This window comes from Gallinula chloropus, assembly GCF_964237585.1.
Source record: "Gallinula chloropus genome assembly, chromosome: 26".
In the NCBI taxonomy this organism is placed as follows: domain Eukaryota; kingdom Metazoa; phylum Chordata; class Aves; order Gruiformes; family Rallidae; genus Gallinula; species Gallinula chloropus.
The window spans coordinates 460043-479143 of NC_140111.1; the positions used below are offsets into that span (position 1 = coordinate 460043).

At 49.3% G+C, this 19101-nt stretch overlaps 1 protein-coding gene across 3 annotated transcripts in view; it reads left to right on the forward strand.

Moving 5' to 3' along the window:
* Positions 1-19101, forward strand: part of TANC2 (tetratricopeptide repeat, ankyrin repeat and coiled-coil containing 2) — a gene marked incomplete at both ends in the record, with an annotated part of 127322 nt that overhangs the window by 95208 nt on the left and 13013 nt on the right. For all 3 annotated transcript variants that reach the window (XM_084275465.1, XM_084275466.1, XM_084275467.1), the window contains 8 exons: positions 645-1252; positions 3340-3448; positions 7650-7772; positions 8528-8764; positions 10487-10672; positions 12676-12769; positions 18105-18238; positions 18781-18904. In XM_084275465.1, coding sequence (XP_084131591.1) covers positions 645-1252; positions 3340-3448; positions 7650-7772; positions 8528-8764; positions 10487-10672; positions 12676-12769; positions 18105-18238; positions 18781-18904 — 1615 coding nt within the window. The remainder of the gene's footprint in view (positions 1-644; positions 1253-3339; positions 3449-7649; positions 7773-8527; positions 8765-10486; positions 10673-12675; positions 12770-18104; positions 18239-18780; positions 18905-19101) is intronic.

Genomic DNA, 19101 nt, shown 5'->3' on the forward strand with positions numbered 1-19101 from the left:
TCCCTGCTTGGCAGCCACTGAGAGCCCACGACGCAAGAATTCCTTTGGAAAGACCTTTGATATCTTTGGATCATGTTGCATGAGCATCAGCAGTGAGCTCAGCAGATGAGACAATCCCCAGCCCTGCTATCCCAGACAAATTTCTTTTGCGCTGGAAAGCAGTTGCTGTTCCCTGGCCTGATGCATTCGCCCATTGATAGCAGCTGTGTGATGCACGAGCGCACTCCCGGGGGACACGTAGCTCAGCTTCAGCAAGGTTTCTTCTGGCCTCAGACATGTCATCTGGTTGGCCCTTCCCTCTGACATGACAGCAGGAGGGATGGTGTGTCAATGTGTGGCTGGGATGGAGTAGGAGTAACAAGGGCACTGCTCCCTGTGAGTTTTCCAGCCCTTTCCATGGATGTGGTGTTAGGAAAAGTGTCCATCCTTTTTATTTCAGTCATGTTTCAGATGCAACTGGCTTGATTATAGATGAGATTGTGAGGTCCTGAGGGCACCAGCTACCATCATTGTCTGCGTGCCGTGATGGAAGAGGGCTTAGAGGAGTCTCAGAGGTGCTATTGTAATATGAATTAAGTTTACTTAATGAATAATGAACACTACCATCATGAGTATGCTTTTTTCCTTTCTTTCTTTCTTTGTAGGAAATCATTAAGCTGTTGCCCTTCCACAGAATATTTTTGGATAGACTGGAAGAGAACGAAGCCATAGACCAGGACCTGCAGGCATACATCCTTCATCGGATACACAGCAGCTCAGAGATCCAGAACAACATCTCACTCAACGGCAAAATGGACAACACTACGTTTGGCAAACTCAGTTCTCACCTGAAGACCTTAAGCCAAGGCTCCTACCTGTACCTGAAACTCACTTTTGATCTCATAGAGAAAGGATACCTAGTATTGAAAAGCTCCAGCTACAAAGTAGTGCCAGTGTCTCTGTCAGAAGTTTACCTGTTGCAGTGCAATATGAAGTTCCCAACACAGTCTTCCTTTGATCGGGTTATGCCTCTCTTGAATGTGGCAGTGGCCTCTCTGCACCCATTAACAGATGAACATATTTTTCAGGCCATTAATGCAGGTAACATTGAGGGCACTTTGGAGTGGGATGACTTTCAGCAGAGGATGGAGAACCTGTCAATGTTTCTTATCAAACGTAGAGATATGACGCGAATGTTTGTTCATCCCTCTTTCCGAGAATGGCTTATTTGGAGAGAAGAAGGTGAAAAGACCAAGTTTCTCTGTGATCCTAGGTAAGCAAACGCTCTGAGAAAGCAGTTTTCCTCTCATACTGTTCCATGAACCATTCCATGGTACAAGGTTGCCCACGGATGCATCTCACTTGCCTCTGGCCTGTCTGTAGAGTACATCTTTCTGTACAAGTCACTTTAGATCTTTATGTTGTTCATGGAAAGGAAGAAGCACCCCCTGGGCACACAGCTGGCCCTGGAGAGGTAGTAGTTGTCTTCAGAACGAGAGGGGCTGTTCCTCTGAAGGCCCCACGGCGACTGTCTCCCGTGCAGACAGCGCCGGGGTGATCACATCTTGGCACACTGCTCCTGCCAGCTCAGCCTGGAGAGGGGGAATCGTCCTCCCTCTCTCTAAAGGTACCACATCCACGTGAAGTGGAGGATGAGGAGTTGGAGGATGAACAGTGTGAATGTGTATTTTGGAGCTGGCTTCTTTCTGAAGCTGTGTTCCTCAAAGTCGTTCTACATGTCTTTTTGAAAGCAAAATAAGGAACAGAATCAGGCTCTAGCAATTTTGGACTGTAAATGCATCCATAATCTGTCCTGATAGCAGCTGAGCCCCTGGCTTAGCTCCCAGGGAACAGACTTTAATCACAGTTAGATTTCTGGTCTCTAAACCCAGTGGTCACTATCAACAACATTATCTTTGTTTCTGCCGCAGAGTGGAAGCAGATGCTTTGACTGGGTTCAGCAGTTTATCCCCACAAGCTTTGTGCTGTTCACCCTCCTGTTTCTTACAATATGATTACACAAATCAGGGCAGCCCTTGGATTCGAAGCCACGTCAGTGCCTCTCCCAGACCCTGTGGTCCGTGTGAAGGAAAGATGATGGTATCTGCTGGACCTGACCAGCTGAAAGCCCAGTTGTTGTTACCAGTGTCAGGGGAATTTACCACTTTCCACTGGGTGTAAGCAGGCTGTGGGAGGGCAGTTCTGTACGGCTCCTCCCAGCGGCATCGTCTCTGCATTAGTAGGTTCTGCACATCAGTCCCACGGAGCAAACCCTTTGTAAAGCATCTGGCAGCAGCAGGTGGCTCTGTATCCATCAATGTTTTGTCAGTTAATGCCCTTCCTTGGAGTCGTTAAGTGCTTGTCACTGCATAGTGCCTTTTCCACCCTTTTTTGCAATGCCTGCGCGGTGCGTACGCCTGCGGAGCTGAGAGCTTGCTGCCTCCCAGTCGCTCCCACCCAGAACTACTGGTTTTACCTGGCCTGGCTGTAAGAGAGCTTGTCATCAGCCGGGTGAGGGGAGGGCAGCCAGCGTGCCTGGCAATTAGTGCTAATCACACAGCACTTGCCATAACGAACCATAATGAGAGCAGCTCAGAAAAAACGTTAACTTCCTTTGTTAGCACCGGAATGAAATCAGGGTGTGGATGCTGAGACACCAGCCTGTGTCGGGTGCTGCGTGCAGTAGCATCCTGGCATGACATGAGGGTCCAGAAATCCTCCTCTTCATCCTCACAGCAATGGGTAAGGGTGCTCTCAGAGTACATGAGAGCTGCACCAGGGCAGGGTCAGCTCAGCTGGGAGGGAAAAGTTCTTCCCTGGCAGAGTTGTGGGGCTGTGGCACAGGCTGCCCAGGGAGGGGGCTGAGTCCCCACCCCTGGGGGTGTTTAACAGAGGGGAGATGAGGTGCTCAGGGCTCTGGGTCAGCACAGGACAGGGACGGTTGGACTCGATGAGTTTAAAGGTCCTTTCCAACCTGGGGATTCTGTGATTCTGGCTGTTTAAATACGTCGTTCTGCAGTGACTTGAGGACTGGTGGCATCTTTCGAGGCGCTTCTCCCCTGCTAAGTGGCTCTGAGAGCAGCACTCCAGCCTTCCCAAATTTATTTCCAATGACATCCACTCACAAAACACACTGTGGTACTTCTGCTCTCCTCCAGTGTTTGTGCTTCTTGGTGCCATCAGCGAGCACTGCTAATAAAGGATGCAATTAGTTGGTGGTGTGCAGGTGGGAATTGATCCAGCTGTTTCCCAAAGCTGGAAGAGGTTGGAGGCTGAACTGGACCCAGAAATTCTTGTCAGAAGTTGTTCTGTCTGGTGTGACCAGCAAATTAACTGACAGCCTCTTCCTTCCCATTTCAGGAGTGGCCACACATTACTTGCCTTTTGGTTTTCCCGTCAAGAAGGAAAACTGAATCGACAGCAAACTATTGAACTGGGACATCACATTCTCAAGGCACATATTTTTAAGGTAAGGAAAATGAAAACGAGGATTGATGCCAACCTCATCCCTGCGGCCTGTTAATCTGCCAGCGCTGGCAGCGCTCAGCCTCTTCTTGTTTTAGGGTTGCTGTAAGAAGCGTGATTGCTTCAGGCTGCTGAAACGTGAAGAAGTGAGCTTTAGAAAATTGGCAGTGGTCTATGAGTAATCCTTGACATGAAACCACCCTTCAGACTGTAAATTCAGCAGATAGCCTCCTTACCTGAAATCACTCTTCTACCGGGCAAGGTTTCTTCCTGTGTAAGATGAGTTCCTGCAACAGCAGGTAGAAAAAATACAGCAGGTAAAAGGAGTGGTTTCGGAGAAGCCAGCTCACATTTTAGATTGCAAAGGGGAAAATTCATGGGCATTAAAATCTGATGGTGGCTCCATTTTACTCTTCATGTGGACATTTAAGACCTGGGTGGTTGAAGGGCGAGCTTGGATGTGAACATCAGCATGACCCATCAGCTAAGTATCATTCTTGGCCTCTTGGCCCATGTACCAAGAGGTGGGAACGTGAGGATGGATTTGTAAGGTCACAGGACACACAGACTTAATCTCTTAAAGCTGTGAGTGCTTAACCCTGCTGGGAGAAACTGTATTTTTATCTGGTCTGTGCATGATTTTATAGACTTAAGAACTTTAACACTCCTGTCCACATCCCTGGAGCAATCAGAGAGTTCCTGCCTTTGGTCAGTCCTGTTGAATGTATTGAGCTCCTTGTGCTGAATTCACCGCCCGGTGGAGTGGCAGAGTCTCCTCGGTTGGGAAAGCGATGGCTGGAGCTAAAGGGCAGAGCCCCAGATAGATGCTTGACCCCATTAGTGTATAACTTTTACATTTTGAGTTGTGCTCCCAAAGCCAAATTGAGCAGGGAGTTTATTCTTCAGCTGCCCTTCACATCTAAATCTGGTTCCGAATCTTCTCCGTTTCACACGGTAGAAACAGAGAACAGGGTGTCAGGCTCTGAACAGACGACAGTTTTCATTAAGTGGACAAGTTGCCTTGTAGATCCCAGATTTAATTGAGCAATATTTACAATAGTAGAAAATGCCAATTAGCATATGAGGAATGTCAGTGCAGCCTTCTGCTTCTGATCACTCAGGAAAGTCCTCGGGTTTGCAACGCTGTGGCAAGAATAGCACGTCTCGGCGACAGAAGCGTACCGGCACGGTGTTTAGAAATGCTGTAAAGTTTTGAGTGGGTTTGGTTTAGCTGGATCTGAAACCCTGTAAAACTTTAGTCTTTGGTTTTCCTTGAATAGATTTATTTTTATTCCATTTTTCACAAGTGTTCATGGAGGATTTGGGAGTGTTTCTGAAGGAGGCATTGAGCTGGGATGTTGTGTGCCTCATTTAAGGCCTTGAGCGTTCTTTAGAGAAAGTATTTCTCAGAACAGGTACACAGACTCCTCTCCCTGTTGTTACTGACTCGTATATTTTTCTAAACAAGTTTTTTTGATGTTTTTTCCCATTCAAGCTTTTCATTCTGGCCCATCTTTAGCTGAGCCATTACTAGGGTGGTGTGGGGTTCCTCTCACATAGGGAGTGTGTTGGGTTATCATCTCCGGTGTTTTTCCTGAAGTACCATGTTACAGCAGCAGCTTTCCACAGACACAGCGATCCTAATCCTCCAGGTGTTTCTGGAGACCTGATGCCATTGTAATTCCATTGTGTTTACCCCTCTGGAAGCCAGGAGAGGATTAGGACAGGGCTAAAGCCTTTTATCCAGCCAGGTAGCGCTGAGATCTGAGGTACAGAGACAAACTTTGATTACAGAGCAGAAAAACTTCCTTGTCCTTCCCCAATCAATGGGTGTAAAGAAGTTCTTGCTCTCCCTGCTTCACTGGATCTCAGCTGAGATCTGCTGCTTCTCATTTCTTAAACCCAAAGAGCCTCCAACAGTTTTGGAGGGTGGGAGGGGAAAAGCACAAATGTTTTATTTAGTCTTTTAAAGCAATTACCAGCCTTAACAGGAGCATATGGAAACCCAGCTTGGAACACCTGGCGAGGAATGAAAGGGCAAGAAGAGAAATGTGCAGTAATGATACAAGAAGACCCAAGCTTCAAGCTGATGTATTTTCTGCAAATCAACCAAACAGAAGTCTCTAATTTCATCTTAAATTAGTTAGCTGAAATGTCAGAGATCTCGAAATGGGTGTCCCTCATCCCCAGATTGAGAATGTGATGCCAATTAGAGGCAGAAGCACTCGCTTTGACAGCTACAGGTATGTACAGGTGTCTGACACTCCTTGGGAAACGTCGTGAAGATCTTGTGCTGAAGGTGCCAACGGCCAGGCAGCAGAGGAAGGGATGGGTCAGAAGTCAGGGGTGCTGGCAGCTGCGTACGAGAGCAGGAGGAGAAAAGCAGGCTCGTTCTTCCATCAAAACCATGTGGTCAGACCCTGTCTTGGTCCTGGGCTGATGGTTCTGGGCACAATGGGCCCAGTGAAGTGAACACCACTGGTATTTTTGGCTCGATGGTGTGTCAAGTTGGGATTTGCTTTTGCCAAAGGATTCAACCTACTTTACAGAACTGGGCAGGAAAGGAAAACAGAAGAGGGGAGGAAGATGCTCTCTGTAAAATGAGAAACACTGCAGTTTTGTTCCAGCAGCTAAATGCTAATGGTGCTGTATGTATTTATTCTTTAAAGGGTAAATACCATCTTTCACATGCTAGTATCTAAGTATATATGTTCTAATACAGTGGTTTAGATTTTTATAGCCTGTGAGATGATCTTCAGATGGCTGTTCTGAAAATACACACTCTTTCCCTCGGTCCCAATGGTGACTCAAACAGCTTATTTAGCTGGTTTTGGTAGTATTATCACTATTTTTAAATTATTTTAGCCACTTATTATAAAATTGTTCCCTATTTGTCCAATTACACTGTACTGAGTTCACTGAAATTTAATCCTGACCCCTGATGTCCTGCATTGTGTCATTTCAAAAGCAGCATTTCGCAGTGGCTGAAATTCCTGAGCTCTTTTCCTGCCTCTTCACACAAGCAGATATTTTTCTCCATTTAGCTCCCTGAATTTTGAAGGAAATGAGCACATGGAGTTGTTATTTATAAGAGCTTCTCTAATCCCTTGCTTCTTTTTATGGTAAAACCATCCCAAGTGACAAATCTGTTGATGGCTGGTGCGATACTTCAGAATATCTCTCACACATCGGTATTAGAGGTCTGCAGCTGAGTCCAGCAGTGGGCTCAGATGATGATTCCTGCACGTCTTCCTTTAGAGGACATAAATCTCACCTTTTGCTGCTGGTTTTCTTCCCACCGCCCTATGCCTTCCGTGTCCGTCTGTCCCATGAAAAACCGACAGACTGACATGCTTTGCCCAGACAGAAGTGACCATGCAGCATGCAAGGAAGTAAAAATCAGGGTTTGCATATCAAAACTGAATTAAAGATGCTGTAACGGTTGCCATGGAAACAGCAGGCTTTGATGGTAAATGGATAGCAGAGCAGCAGCACACAAGGTGTGCGTGCATCATGCGATGGAGCGCGACACGCGGCGAAGCTCGGAGCTGAGGTTGCACACCCCTTCCTCCCCTCTCCCGTCCTGCTGTTTGGCTGAAGAGCAGTTATTGCTCCTTCGATATGGGGGGCACAGAAACTTCTTCAACAGCTCTGCGCTCTGCCAGAACTTGTGATGCTGGAAACAGAAACCTGACCTGCTCTGTGCTGTGTGTAGCCCGATCCCGCAGCCCAGCCGGGAGCGTTGGGTGTCTGGTGTGAGAGGCGGGAACGCTGCCCTAGCCTGTGGTTCAGACTTACATCATTTATCTCACTGTGAGCAGGTACTGTCATCTAGTTTAACTGGGGGAATAATGAGGGAACTTTGTCAGTTGGTTCTGCCAAAATAATCTGTACTCTGTTGAAAAGCCCAGCAGCACACTGGGCTCTTCAGCACGACGTTTCCTGAGGGTGTTGATTGGATCCAGGTTGCTCGTGGTTTTATCCTGCCTTTCCTAGACCTCAGAAATGCCTGTAGTACCTTTGCAAGCTGTTTCCTGCAAGCTTATTAATTCACTGCAAAGATCAGATGCAGGGACTTGTCGCCTTACCTTCTGTACAGAGTTACTGGGCTGAAACTCTTCAGAGCCCAAAACCCCAGGAGGATCTGCTCAGCGTAACCGAGCGCATTGGTGAGCTTGTGTCTAAGTCAGCTTGTCTTTTTTTAGGGGCTGAGCAAAAAAGTTGGAGTATCTTCGTCCATCCTGCAAGGGCTCTGGATCTCCTACAGTACCGAAGGTCTTTCGATGGCTTTGGCATCCCTGAGAAATCTCTACACCCCAAACATAAAGGTACTGGAGGGGGAGGAGAGCCGGGGGCAGCTCAGAGCTCCCAGCAGAGTGCAGTAACTGCACGTCGAGCCCTGGCTATAGCTGCCTGCCCGTGGCAGTCGTCCTGAGCAGCTTGCTGGGTATTGGCCTTGAGCTGGGGGGAGAGACCTTGTGTTCAGCTGGGATTCTGTTGGGATCTGGGATGATCCCTCAGCTCTTTACTTTGGCTGGGATCTCCTTTTCAGTAGCAGTGAGGGAATAGTGGATTTGCGCCTGGACAGATGGTTCACTGGAGTTCTTCCTCCATGGAGATGTGGGATGTGACAACTGGTGGTTACAGCCCTGTAAAGGGCCCTGGCTTAGACAGTCATGAACTGGGGGTGACACCAAACATGGGCCACGGGTCGGGTCAGGGACATGGTGCCCATCCATATGGGTGAGGAGGGGAGCCTGCACTTAAGCGACCTCATCTCTGCAGCAGAAGGGGAAAGCCGGGATGATTGAGTAGTGTATCAGTTTAGACCTGTCAGGTGGCAATACACATTTTGGGTCATCCTGCATCTGGAAGGATGTTTGGCCCAGCTCCTTCCTTCTGCCCGGGCAGGAAAGCCTAAAAAAGGACCCTGTACCAAGTGTTTTTACTGGGCATTTGATGTCCTCCACTGTTCACTGGGGCACATTCAGAAGGTTCTGGCTTCACTCCTCTCGCTGCCCCACCACAAGCTGATAATGTCTCTGCAGGAGGCTCAGCTAACGAGCTCTTCCGTCCTGTGCAGGTCAGTCGGTTGCTGATTTTAGGAGGCGCCAATGTGAATTATCGGACCGAGGTTCTGAACAACGCGCCCATCCTGTGTGTCCAGTCCCACCTGGGCTACACAGAGATGGTGGCTTTGCTCTTGGAGTTTGGGGCCAACGTAGATGCCCCTTCGGAAAGCGGCCTGACACCCCTTGGCTACGCAGCTGCTGCTGGATTTCTGAGCATCGTCGTGCTGCTCTGCAAGAAACGCGCCAAGGTAAATTCACCATGTCCCTCTAAAAGCTGATTTAAACTGTTCCACATGTACCTGAGGCAGGGCACCAGGACATGGAACCCCTGCTAAAGAACATCCTCCAGCAGATGAGACCAGGATGCTGTTGTGGAGGGCCAGCTCTTCTGCTGAGACACAGTGGCTTTGGAAAATCTCACATCGACACCAAAGCCAAACAGCTCCTGAGAGTCCATCATTAGTATTTGGGACTTCAGGTCTGAGGCAGGAACTGCTTAGTCACACTGCACGGGTGGCCTGCCGGAGGATGTTCTGGAGAAGTCCTTGAGCCTCATGAGGTTAAAACAGCAACGTTGGCTTTTACAGCACTGAGTGTCCTTTAAATATCTTCCATATTTCCCAAAAACGCCTGTACCGGGCTTGTCCTAGAAAAAAAAAAACCCACCCTTTGTTTAGTTCTGTGGTGCCTGTTTGGAGTTTCAATTGTATATAATGAGCCTAGTTTAAATATTTTGTTGAAGAAGAAAATTGTGCTGATTTTTGAAGTGGAGCCTCCTGGAAACAATTTGTGGTTTCTCTATATGTTTAGCTTCAGTTCCAACAGTCAAACTAGGGGTTTGTATCATTTTGGTATGAAAGCCAGGATGATTGAGGGACCCGTTCAGACCTGGCTGTGTTGTCTGGGATGATGTGAGGGCAGTATGAAGGTCAAAGAGACTTTTCTTGGGATATTTTGAGAGAGTTGGGTGACTCCCTGACACTCGCTGGTAAGAAACAGCATTCCCTCTCTGAGAACAGTGATATTTAGGCTACAAAATTCAATGTAGAAGTCTGGCCACTTTTCCTCAAGTGTCTCTTAGCTGTATTGTGGAAATACCCCAAAACCAGATGGGTTTAGTTTGAAGGCTGAGATGTTTGATTCTGGCATAGAAAATGGCAACCCTGATTGCTGAGAAATGAGAAATATTAATAGATTCATGTAATTATAGTGTATCCTAACATGAGGAATGTTTCTCGTACGTATTCACTGACTATGATTAGCAGTAGTGTGTCAGTATAACAATTCTTCCTCGTGTTCATGATATGAGAAATGAGAAGCACTATATAGCAGAGCACTGAGGGGGTTAAGCAGTTGCTGATCTGCCTGTCCTGTTTTTTCCAAGTTACTGGTGGTGGGATAGGATGTAGAAATCCCAGCTGATGTATTCTGGCATTGAGGGGAAAAACGTGCCCTGTCCTGAGAAACCAACCAAATAAGGTCCTCCAGGGCTGCCAGGCGTGACCCCGTTCCCTATTGACTGCTGCCTGCGTTGGGTTCGCATTCTGCCTTCGACTGCAGGCTGAGGCACCTCTTTGTGCCTCAAAAGAGATGGTATCTGGAAAACAAGCTGGATGGATTTGGATGGAGGAGATGATATCAGTGTGTAGGATACTGATCCTCCAGGAAACATGGCTGCTGGGCTTGAGGACACAGAGAGGGAGATGCTCCTGCAGCCTGCGAGTCTGAAGAAAACCACAGACAGCTAAAAACTATGGTAACTTAGCCAAAGCAAACACTTGTGGCCAAGAGGATGTCTCAGCTTGAGCTGCTTTGGGAATGGCTATGTTCTGGTCCTGGAAGGGACAGTTTATGAGAGAAATGCCCATTTTGCACTTGTGACATTATTCTGAAGCCAGGGCTGGAGACCCTGAATAAACAAATGTTTTGCCTGTGATTTGCTTTAATTGCATTGCTCATCTCTTTTCCAGGTGGATCATTTGGATAAGAACGGTCAGTGCGCTCTGGTTCACGCTGCTCTCCGAGGACACTTGGAGGTGGTGAAGTTCTTGATCCAATGCGACTGGACCATGGCTGGGCAGCAGCAGGGTGTGTTTAAGAAGAGCCACGCCATCCAGCAGGCCCTCATCGCTGCAGCCAGCATGGGTTACACTGAGGTAAGGCTCCCCTGCCTCTGCAGGGTGGGAAACCAAGGGTTGACTTCTAGCCAAAACACAGAGCAAAGAGGGTCTTGGAGTCAGAACCGCTTTCTACTCTTCCCATCGCAGGGAGAGGGGTTCACAGATCCCTCGCCAAACCCTGTGGTCTGGGCAAGCATCTAAGAGAAGGAAGTGTAAGGAGACTTTAAGTTGTTGGAATAAACCTTTAGGCAAGGGTGGATAAAGAGCATGTTGCTTACAGAGCTCCTCCAGTGCTCTTAGCGTGTGTGAGAGCTCATGGGCTGTACACTGTGGGGAGAGAAGGGCTGAAGAGCTCGTTCCTATCGCACTGACAGAGGTTTGTGCTGTGGAAAGTGATGGATGTTCTCCTGAGAAGAGGTCCTTGAGGATTTTTGCATTGGTTGATTCGTTTGCTAAATTGAGCTCCTCTCATTTACTGGAGTTTTGATTTTGCTTTTGTTAAGCATGATCCATGAAAACACAGGTAATGTGCTCAGATCAGAGCAGCTAATTAGAGAAAGCTGGGAAATTCTTATTAGCTAAGTGACTGAGAGTTGAACCAATTAGAAGCAGATGTTGACTTCAAAACCCTGCAGATCTGCACGCCAAGGACATAATTTGTAACAGGGCACAGAGTTTTTTTAATGGGAATTTCCCCCCAGATAATACTGGTGACCTTTATAACGTATAGAAGGAAATTTGGGAACTGCTACATATGCACCACAAAAGGTACTTGGCTGCTTACACAAAGTAATCCCAAGTCCCCGTTGTAGGAGATGTGAGCTGGTGATGACTTTGCTGGTTTTCCCTGACTTTGGCAATAAAACAAATGTTTAATGTGTTTATAAAGTGATGTTGATGCTGGTGGAGCCACACTGGAGTCCTTGACATGCTTAGACCCCAGTGTAACCGTACCAGGCTTGGCTTTGCTCTTTAGTCGGGCAGCACAAGGTCCACTGAGCTGTCTGGGAGGTAAGCTGAGTGACTGGGGGGCTCTTACCCTGAGCCCACACCCTCCTGCCGAGGCAGCATCACATCCCCAAGGCATCTACCATGTAAGGACCACAGACATCCCTTCATCAGTACTCCCCTGGGCTTCCAGCTCCCCCCAGTGCCATCTGCATTCCCAGTGTCCCATTTAGCACTAGAGCATCACTGCAGGACATGGGAAAACAGTTCACCACCAAAACCCCTGCACCCAGCGCTGCAGCCTCTCAGCCTGTGCCTCAGGCAGTGGAGCAGGCACAGCTTCCTCCCAGGGACTCAGAAAAGGCTCGTTGTGGCCTGGACCCCAGCAGATAATTGTTTTTCCTAGAATGAGAAAAATCTTCCTGTCCTTAAGTCACTAAAGTAAAATTTCTCTCTTAGCCTCTTGCTTCCTCACATCATGTGATCCAAACACTGAGAGTTTCTGCTGGTTTTCAGTCAATTAAATCCTTTAATTTACCCTTTAAAGAAGTTAATTTGCTTCTCTGGGGTTTCAAGCATCCGCAGCTGGAAGAAAAACATAGTGGAAGTCGTCTTAACAGCCTGCTTAGAACCAGGACGTGCTAGAGAGGAGCTAATGGTTTCTGGAAGCAACTTCATCTTGGCTGGAGCTTAAGCTAATGAAGAAGCTGACGATTATAACCGCACCATTACATCGCTTGCCCGTGTCTGAGTCTCCCCAGCAGCGCAAGGAGCATCAGACTCGTTGCACCCCACGGGGGGAGAGCTGCTGCAGACGGACACGCCGGTGGTTCCCCGCTGGTGGCTGCAGACGAAGGCGCGTCCGCCGCAGGTCCTGTGGCAGGACAGGCGTCCCGAAGGTTCATGGTGTGGGGTCATGCCAAGCATTTGGGTGCTCTGCTGGGTTTGTTTGCTTGTACAGGGCAGCGGGCTCAGTGATTGATCTCTGGAGGAGCACCGGCGTGAGCTCGGGGTGCCAGGCAGAGTGATGCTGGCAGCGGTTTATATAGAACACATCCAAGCTCATCAGCTGACGTGTCATTTTGTTTTAGATTGTCTCCTACCTGCTCGATCTTCCAGAAAAAGATGAAGAGGAGGTGGAGCGAGCACAGATCAACAGCTTTGACAGCCTTTGGGGAGAGACAGGTGATTTCCATAGATGCTATGGCTACTTCTTGCATGGTTGTGTTTGTATTTATGGGCTCCCTGTCACCTGAGGCATCCCTGATACCTTCCTTTTGACCAAGGGAGAGGGATGGTGGGATTGACAGGGGCCAGGGTGGAGCTTGCACTCAGCCTAAGGAAAGCAGGAGCTGGGTTTGGAAAAGCCTGAGCTCCTGCAGCTCCTGGCACATCTCAGCAGCGCGCAGGCATGCGGCATCTCTGACAGCCAGCCCACAGATTGCTCTGAAACATCTCATATTAAGTGAGATGGACACAGAATTCCCTCGATCCTTGGCATATTTACCAGAAGCTTCTCCCCATGTTCCTCTCCCCTTCCCTGTGACATGCAGCACTGTGACTCTGAAATTACCCATTGGTTTTTGGGAAGCTTCTTGCTATTCAGCACCCGTGATGAAGCAAATGTCCTTTTATGCAACAGGGTATTTTTGTACTGCTTCTAGCAGAACAAAAGCAACCATTCACCCCTCCCACTCTGCAGATACAGATCACACTTTCATCTCCATTCCTGGAGATACTCAGACCTGGAGTTCAGAGAGTCATAGAATCCCAGACTGGTCTTGGTTGAAAGGGACCCCAAGGGTCATAGAGCTCCAACCTCCCTGCCACAGGCAGGGACACCAACCTCCAGGCCTGGAGCTACACAAGGTTGCCCAGGACCCCATCCAACCTGGCCTTGGAGTTGTTGGCTTTTAACTCCCCATGACCTCATAAGTATTGCCTGCTTCCTTTGGTGCTCGACTCACTAATCTGCCTGCATCACTGGTATTGTTCCTGTCGGGTCAATACACGAGGCGATGCTCCTGTCTGGGTAACAGAGCACCGGTGTTGATCCTGTCAGCTTTGTTCAGAGGACACGATCCCGTGTACGGGCAGCGGCTGACATGCGGCTCGGTGTTTGCTCACGTTGTTTCTGGGTGAGAGTGGTGGGGGGATGCAGCTGGGCTGGGTTTTGAGGGGTTTTGTGGGCTGGGTGTTGGCAGATGTCACTTTATTAAATCCTTGTGATGAAGGGGGGCTGTCGGAAAGGATTACTCCTGAGCTGCTGAGGATGAAGATGGAGGGGTGAGTTGTCCCAGCAAGGAACAGGGTGGGTGGCTGGGCTGCTCTGGGCATTCATGGGGCACTAGGAACCATGGGGCCGTAACTGAGCAGCAAGGGCATCGTGCTGTTATTAACAAAATAAGGGCAATACAGACAAATAAGCAATTTAAAAGAGCCCCTAAGGTGTCCTGGGAGAAGAAAGAATTTGGAGATGGAATTAGCCAAATGAAATGACCAAGCATTGGTAATAGGACAGCAGCAGTGTAGCAGTGAGCTCCCAGTGCTGAGTGGCCAGACAGCTTGTCCAGAATGTTCTCTGGAGTTTGGGGCCTGAGGACTGGCTGTCTTGTGAACAGGATGGTGGTCCAGGTGCCCTCAGAGTTTGATCAGAAGCCACTAAGATGTGCCTGTGATTGAACCTCATGGGCAACAACAGACACTACAGATGAGCTCCTTGAGTTAAGGTCATCCTGTGTTGTCTGGATGACTCTGGCAGAGCCTGGCATAAAGCCACAGGTGTTTTCTGAGCTGGTGTCTCCATCCCAGGAGCTCTGCCTTTACAGGTCCCACTGTGCTCCCCGGTCTGAAAGCTGAGCACCACGCTCTTCTCCCTGACAAAGTCCAGCTCTTCCCTTTACTCTTCCTTTGCATCCTGGGCAGCTCTGCTATTCCCAGCCTGCGCATTGCCTCGAGGGCTCTCTCCCAGATGCCTTTTCCATCTCTGTCATCCCCCTTCCCACACTTCTTCCACCAATGCCAAAAGCCAGACTCACATGGACATCTGGGAGTTTCTCTGCAAGGGCTTTCTTAGTACCGGGGATAGTTGTGAATGTGGATTCGGAGATTGAGGAGCCATCTCACAGGAATATCTGTTTATCCCAGCAACACTGGTGGTGAGTAAGGTGGGATAATGAGCAAAACCAAGCCAGCCCCCAGTTCGGTTGTTTGTCCTGTCGCAGGCAGGACAAGTTCTTACACATCTCAAGACTCCCTTTCACATTGTCTTCTTGTTACTTCCCAAAAGTAAATAGGGAGTTCCGATACATTAGAAGAGAAATGCTGGTTTCCACCTAAAAATAGGAATCTACTCTTAAAAGTCTGGATCATGCCTTGCCTGGTTTGTGATACTTGTTGCTCGTGTGTCTGATCTTCCACAGAGCAGAGCTGACTGCCTGGCTCAGTGATATCAGCCTGATATCATCCCAACAGCAGCGCCAAGTGACATCATCAGGTTAGGAATTGCTGACAGTACACTATAGCCAACTCCAGATGGAATATTTCCTCCTGGGACAGGACTAATATCAAAACCCCAGCAGAAAAGTCTCTGAGTCACCCGTAAGAACTCCATCGGAGTTGGAGGTGCAAAGAACGACTCCATCAAACTGCATTTGTCTTCATGCCAGGCTGTGAAGCAGATACACATGCTGTACAGCAGCACTTCAACAATTCCTTCTCCAGCTGAAGATGGGTTTTTCTCTAAGAAAACAGAACAGCAGTAGAGGCAGAAGGAGCCATTGCAGATCCCAGGAGCTGGAGCCTGCAGCATGTCGGATGCTGCTCGCTGATGGAGAGGGGCACGTGCACACCCAAAACTGGTCTCAGTCTTTGTTTGAGCTGTTTGGAGAAATGCAGCCTCTGGGTCACAGTGTTTGTGCCAGGACTATGTTGTTGTTCTCCTGGCACTGTGTCCTCACGGGAAAGCTGCAGAAAACATTCCCATTTCCCAGCCCAGGATCGTGGTTGCTGTTCCTTGGCTGGGCTTGGTGGACTCACCGTGATCTCGCTGGACCACAGGAGCTCTCTGGCAGCCAGTCAGACTTCAAGCAAGGCCATTCCCGTTTCTCTCATTCCCTCTCACTACCTTTCCCTGGCTTTTCCAGTCAGTCTCCTTTCAGCACACAGGCACAGCTTTACCCGTTGGGGGGGGTTTTGGAGACAACTGGCTACTGCAAGGCATTTTGGAGGTGTCAGAAACGGGCTGATGAGTCCGTCTGAGCAGGGCTGCAGGGCTTAAATAAGCAGGTACTGCTGGGATTTTCCTGCAGGAGTTTAGTTGAGGTGTTGGGCTTGTGCAGTTGGACACAAGCTAATGTGACAGGGCAGTTTGTGCTCTGGGCTTGAGGTGACTGGCAGCAGAGCTGGAGCCTGGGGGTGTCAAAAGCCACTTTTGTTAGAAGGCTGGAGGTAGAGGACTGAGGCACCTGTGTTGAGAGCAGCAGCAGCCTGTCCTGCTTACAGCAGCTGGAGGGACCACAGAGGGGTTTCTAGTCCAACCTTCTCTTCAGATCACAGGTGCTGATGAAGTCTGGGTGTACCTTGGTGAGATGGTCTCCTAGGATCCAGCCAGACCGAGCTCCTTTCACTGCTCGTGAGGTTCTGCACTGCTGAGCAGAGATGCTCAGATCTCTGTGTCCTGTACAAGAGAAGCCCAGATAGGTTTCTCTCAGCAGCAGGTCATCAAGTGTGGGACATCCCTGAAGCAGAAAGGTCTGACTGCTAAGTAGCATGGAAGCTTTTGAGCTTCCTTTGAGTTGGAGCAGCAAAGGACAGACTGGAGTAACCTGTGCTGGATGCTTTGAGCATGAGGAGCAGAAGAGCAGAAAGATGTGTGGGTCCAGGTAGCGTGGATCGTGCGGCAGAGCGGAGGAGAGCGTGGCCATGCATCAAGTCATCCTGTGTCCATCTGTTCCAAAGGGCATCTCATGATGAAGCCCCCCCACACTTGGGCAGTTTACAGTACTTTCATTGTTGCAAACATAAAGTCATTTTGATGTGAAATACCTCAAATTAACCTGCAATGTTTCAGGTGCAGGCAGGTTTAGAAATAGAATCCCCAAGGCCCTGCATGCCGATGCCTCTGCCGTGCACATTGCACACAGTCCTCCTTCTATATCCGTAGCTTACGTTTAAAACCCACATGGAACTGATTATAGATTCTGCAGTATGTTCTTCTTGTGGCAGCGAGATGATTTTTCTTTTAACTCTTGATGTCTCTCAACCCCAAGAGATGAAAACTCAACCATAACGTGGATGAGAATAGAGAATTAATTAAGTCCCCCAACTTTAACAGTGTTGCAGTTGGAAACCCATCAACACCTCGTAACCAGCCAGCCCACAGAAATGTACTTCAAAGAAAAAACAAGCTACGTCAGTTAGAAATAGACTCCCACCTCCTGCTCCAACTCCCACTAGAAGCAGCAGCGCAGCGAGCCAGGGAGCTGTGCTGAAGGGCACAGAAAGTTGTGGAGAGGAGGCAGGAACTGTCACGTCTAAAATTAACACTCAAGGCCAGTCCAAGGCAGGTCCTGCTCTATTTTCAGACTGGGTGTGTCTTTTCTGACCCAACCATGCTTCGGGAGGTAATGGAGCGTGGTTAGTCAGGGCCAGAGCTGTCAGGTGTGACTTCTGCCCACCCGTGGTACTGGGAGCATCTGTGATGCTGGAAATAAGAGAAGATTTTGGTGTTGCACGGAGATCTTCACCAGTGGGATCAGTTGTAGCCAGAACCGAAGCCCAGAACTGGCGTTTTCTTGGAGAGCAGGTGAACACCCCCAGGCAGGTTTCCAGTTCTTTCCCTGGTTTCAAAGATCACCTGGCTAAAGTGGGATATTAAAACCCAAAAATCCTCTATCTGGATAGCACTGCTCTGCACTGGTTGGGATGGAGAAGAGCCCCACATCTCACTGACGTGCAGTGCCTCCAGCTCAAGTCCCTCTCATAGTCAGGGGCACAGTGGGATGAGTCAAGGACAGGAAGCAGAAGATCTTGGTGACACCAGACTTACCTGCAGACCCGTGTTTGCTCTGGGCATCATGTCCCTTCTGAGATACAGTCTGGCAGCCTGTGGATGTTGTGGTAGGGAAATGGTGTAGGGTCGATGGGACGAGGCTCTGTGTTTCTTGGTGGCATCACCTTGACCTTCAGTCACACACACCTCTACACTGGTCATGGCTCTCATCTGGTTTCACTGCGACTTGCAGAAAAAAAGCTGATTGTCCCAATTAGCCTCTTCCCATAACGTTATGAGATCTTTTCATGGGCACATTGATCTTCCAAGTAACCTAAAATGACAGGTAAGAGCTGGAATAGTCCTGATCAGACCTGTTTTCTTGGTTCATTTTGCCTTCCATGGGATAACATTTGGCGATTCAGGCACCATCGCTTTGGTCTCCAGGAGAAAGACCCATCTCTGGATAGGAATAGAAATAAACCTCCTTGCAGCTCCTTCCCCTCACTGCTTCTTTCTCTCCTGCAGCTCTAACGGCAGCAGCTGGGCGCGGGAAGCTGGAGGTGTGCCGGCTGCTCCTGGAGCAGGGTGCTGCGGTGGCACAGCCCAACCGCCGCGGCGTCGTCCCGCTCTTCAGCGCCGTGAGACAGGGCCACTGGCAGGTGAGACAGGGCCACTGCCAGGCGAGTGGGTTCTCGCGCCGTCAGGGTGGCCTAAAAACGTAGCGTCAGGCCACCCCTTCCACCCTGCTGAGATATGGGTAGAGACACCCCAGCTCTTCTGGGGAGCAACTGGAGAGAGAGGTGATGTTGATGCTTCGAGCACTCCCAGCTCTTACGGCCACAGACAGCTTTTGCTTAAGTTATCTCACTGTTTGGGGAGCAAATGGGATGCTCCTGACATAAAAGGTTGTTTTTTCATAGAATCAGATTGAAAGACTGGTGTGGGTGAGCAGGGCCCTCAGACACCCCCCCAGAACCCCTCTGCCATGGGCAGTGACACCTCCCACAAGCCCAGGGTACCCAAAACCCCATCCAACCTGGCCTTCAACCCTGCCAGGGGATCCAGGGGCAGCCCCAGCTCCTCTGGGCACCTTGTGCCAGGGCCTCCTCCCTCCCTAGGAAGGATTTCTCCTACATATCTCATCTGAATCTCCCCTCTTACAGTTTAAACCCATTCCCCTTGTCATTTTTTCGTGTTGCAGATTGTAGACCTCTTACTCACGCACGGCGCCGATGTGAACATGGCAGACAAGCAGGGCCGCACGCCGCTGATGATGGCGGCATCGGAAGGACACCTGGGCACAGTGGAGTTCCTGCTTGCACAAGGTTAGAGCTCGTGCGTGGAAGTGGGTTGGAGACCATCCACAGCGAGTCCCACCACATGGTTTGTAATGGTGGGGTCAGGATTCACAGAATTGTACGGGTTGGAAGGGACCCCCAGACCATGAGCATCGTCCTGGAACAGGCAGGTGAGCCTCACCCACAGGACCAGAACATGGGGCATGTTTTAACACTCCCTTTTT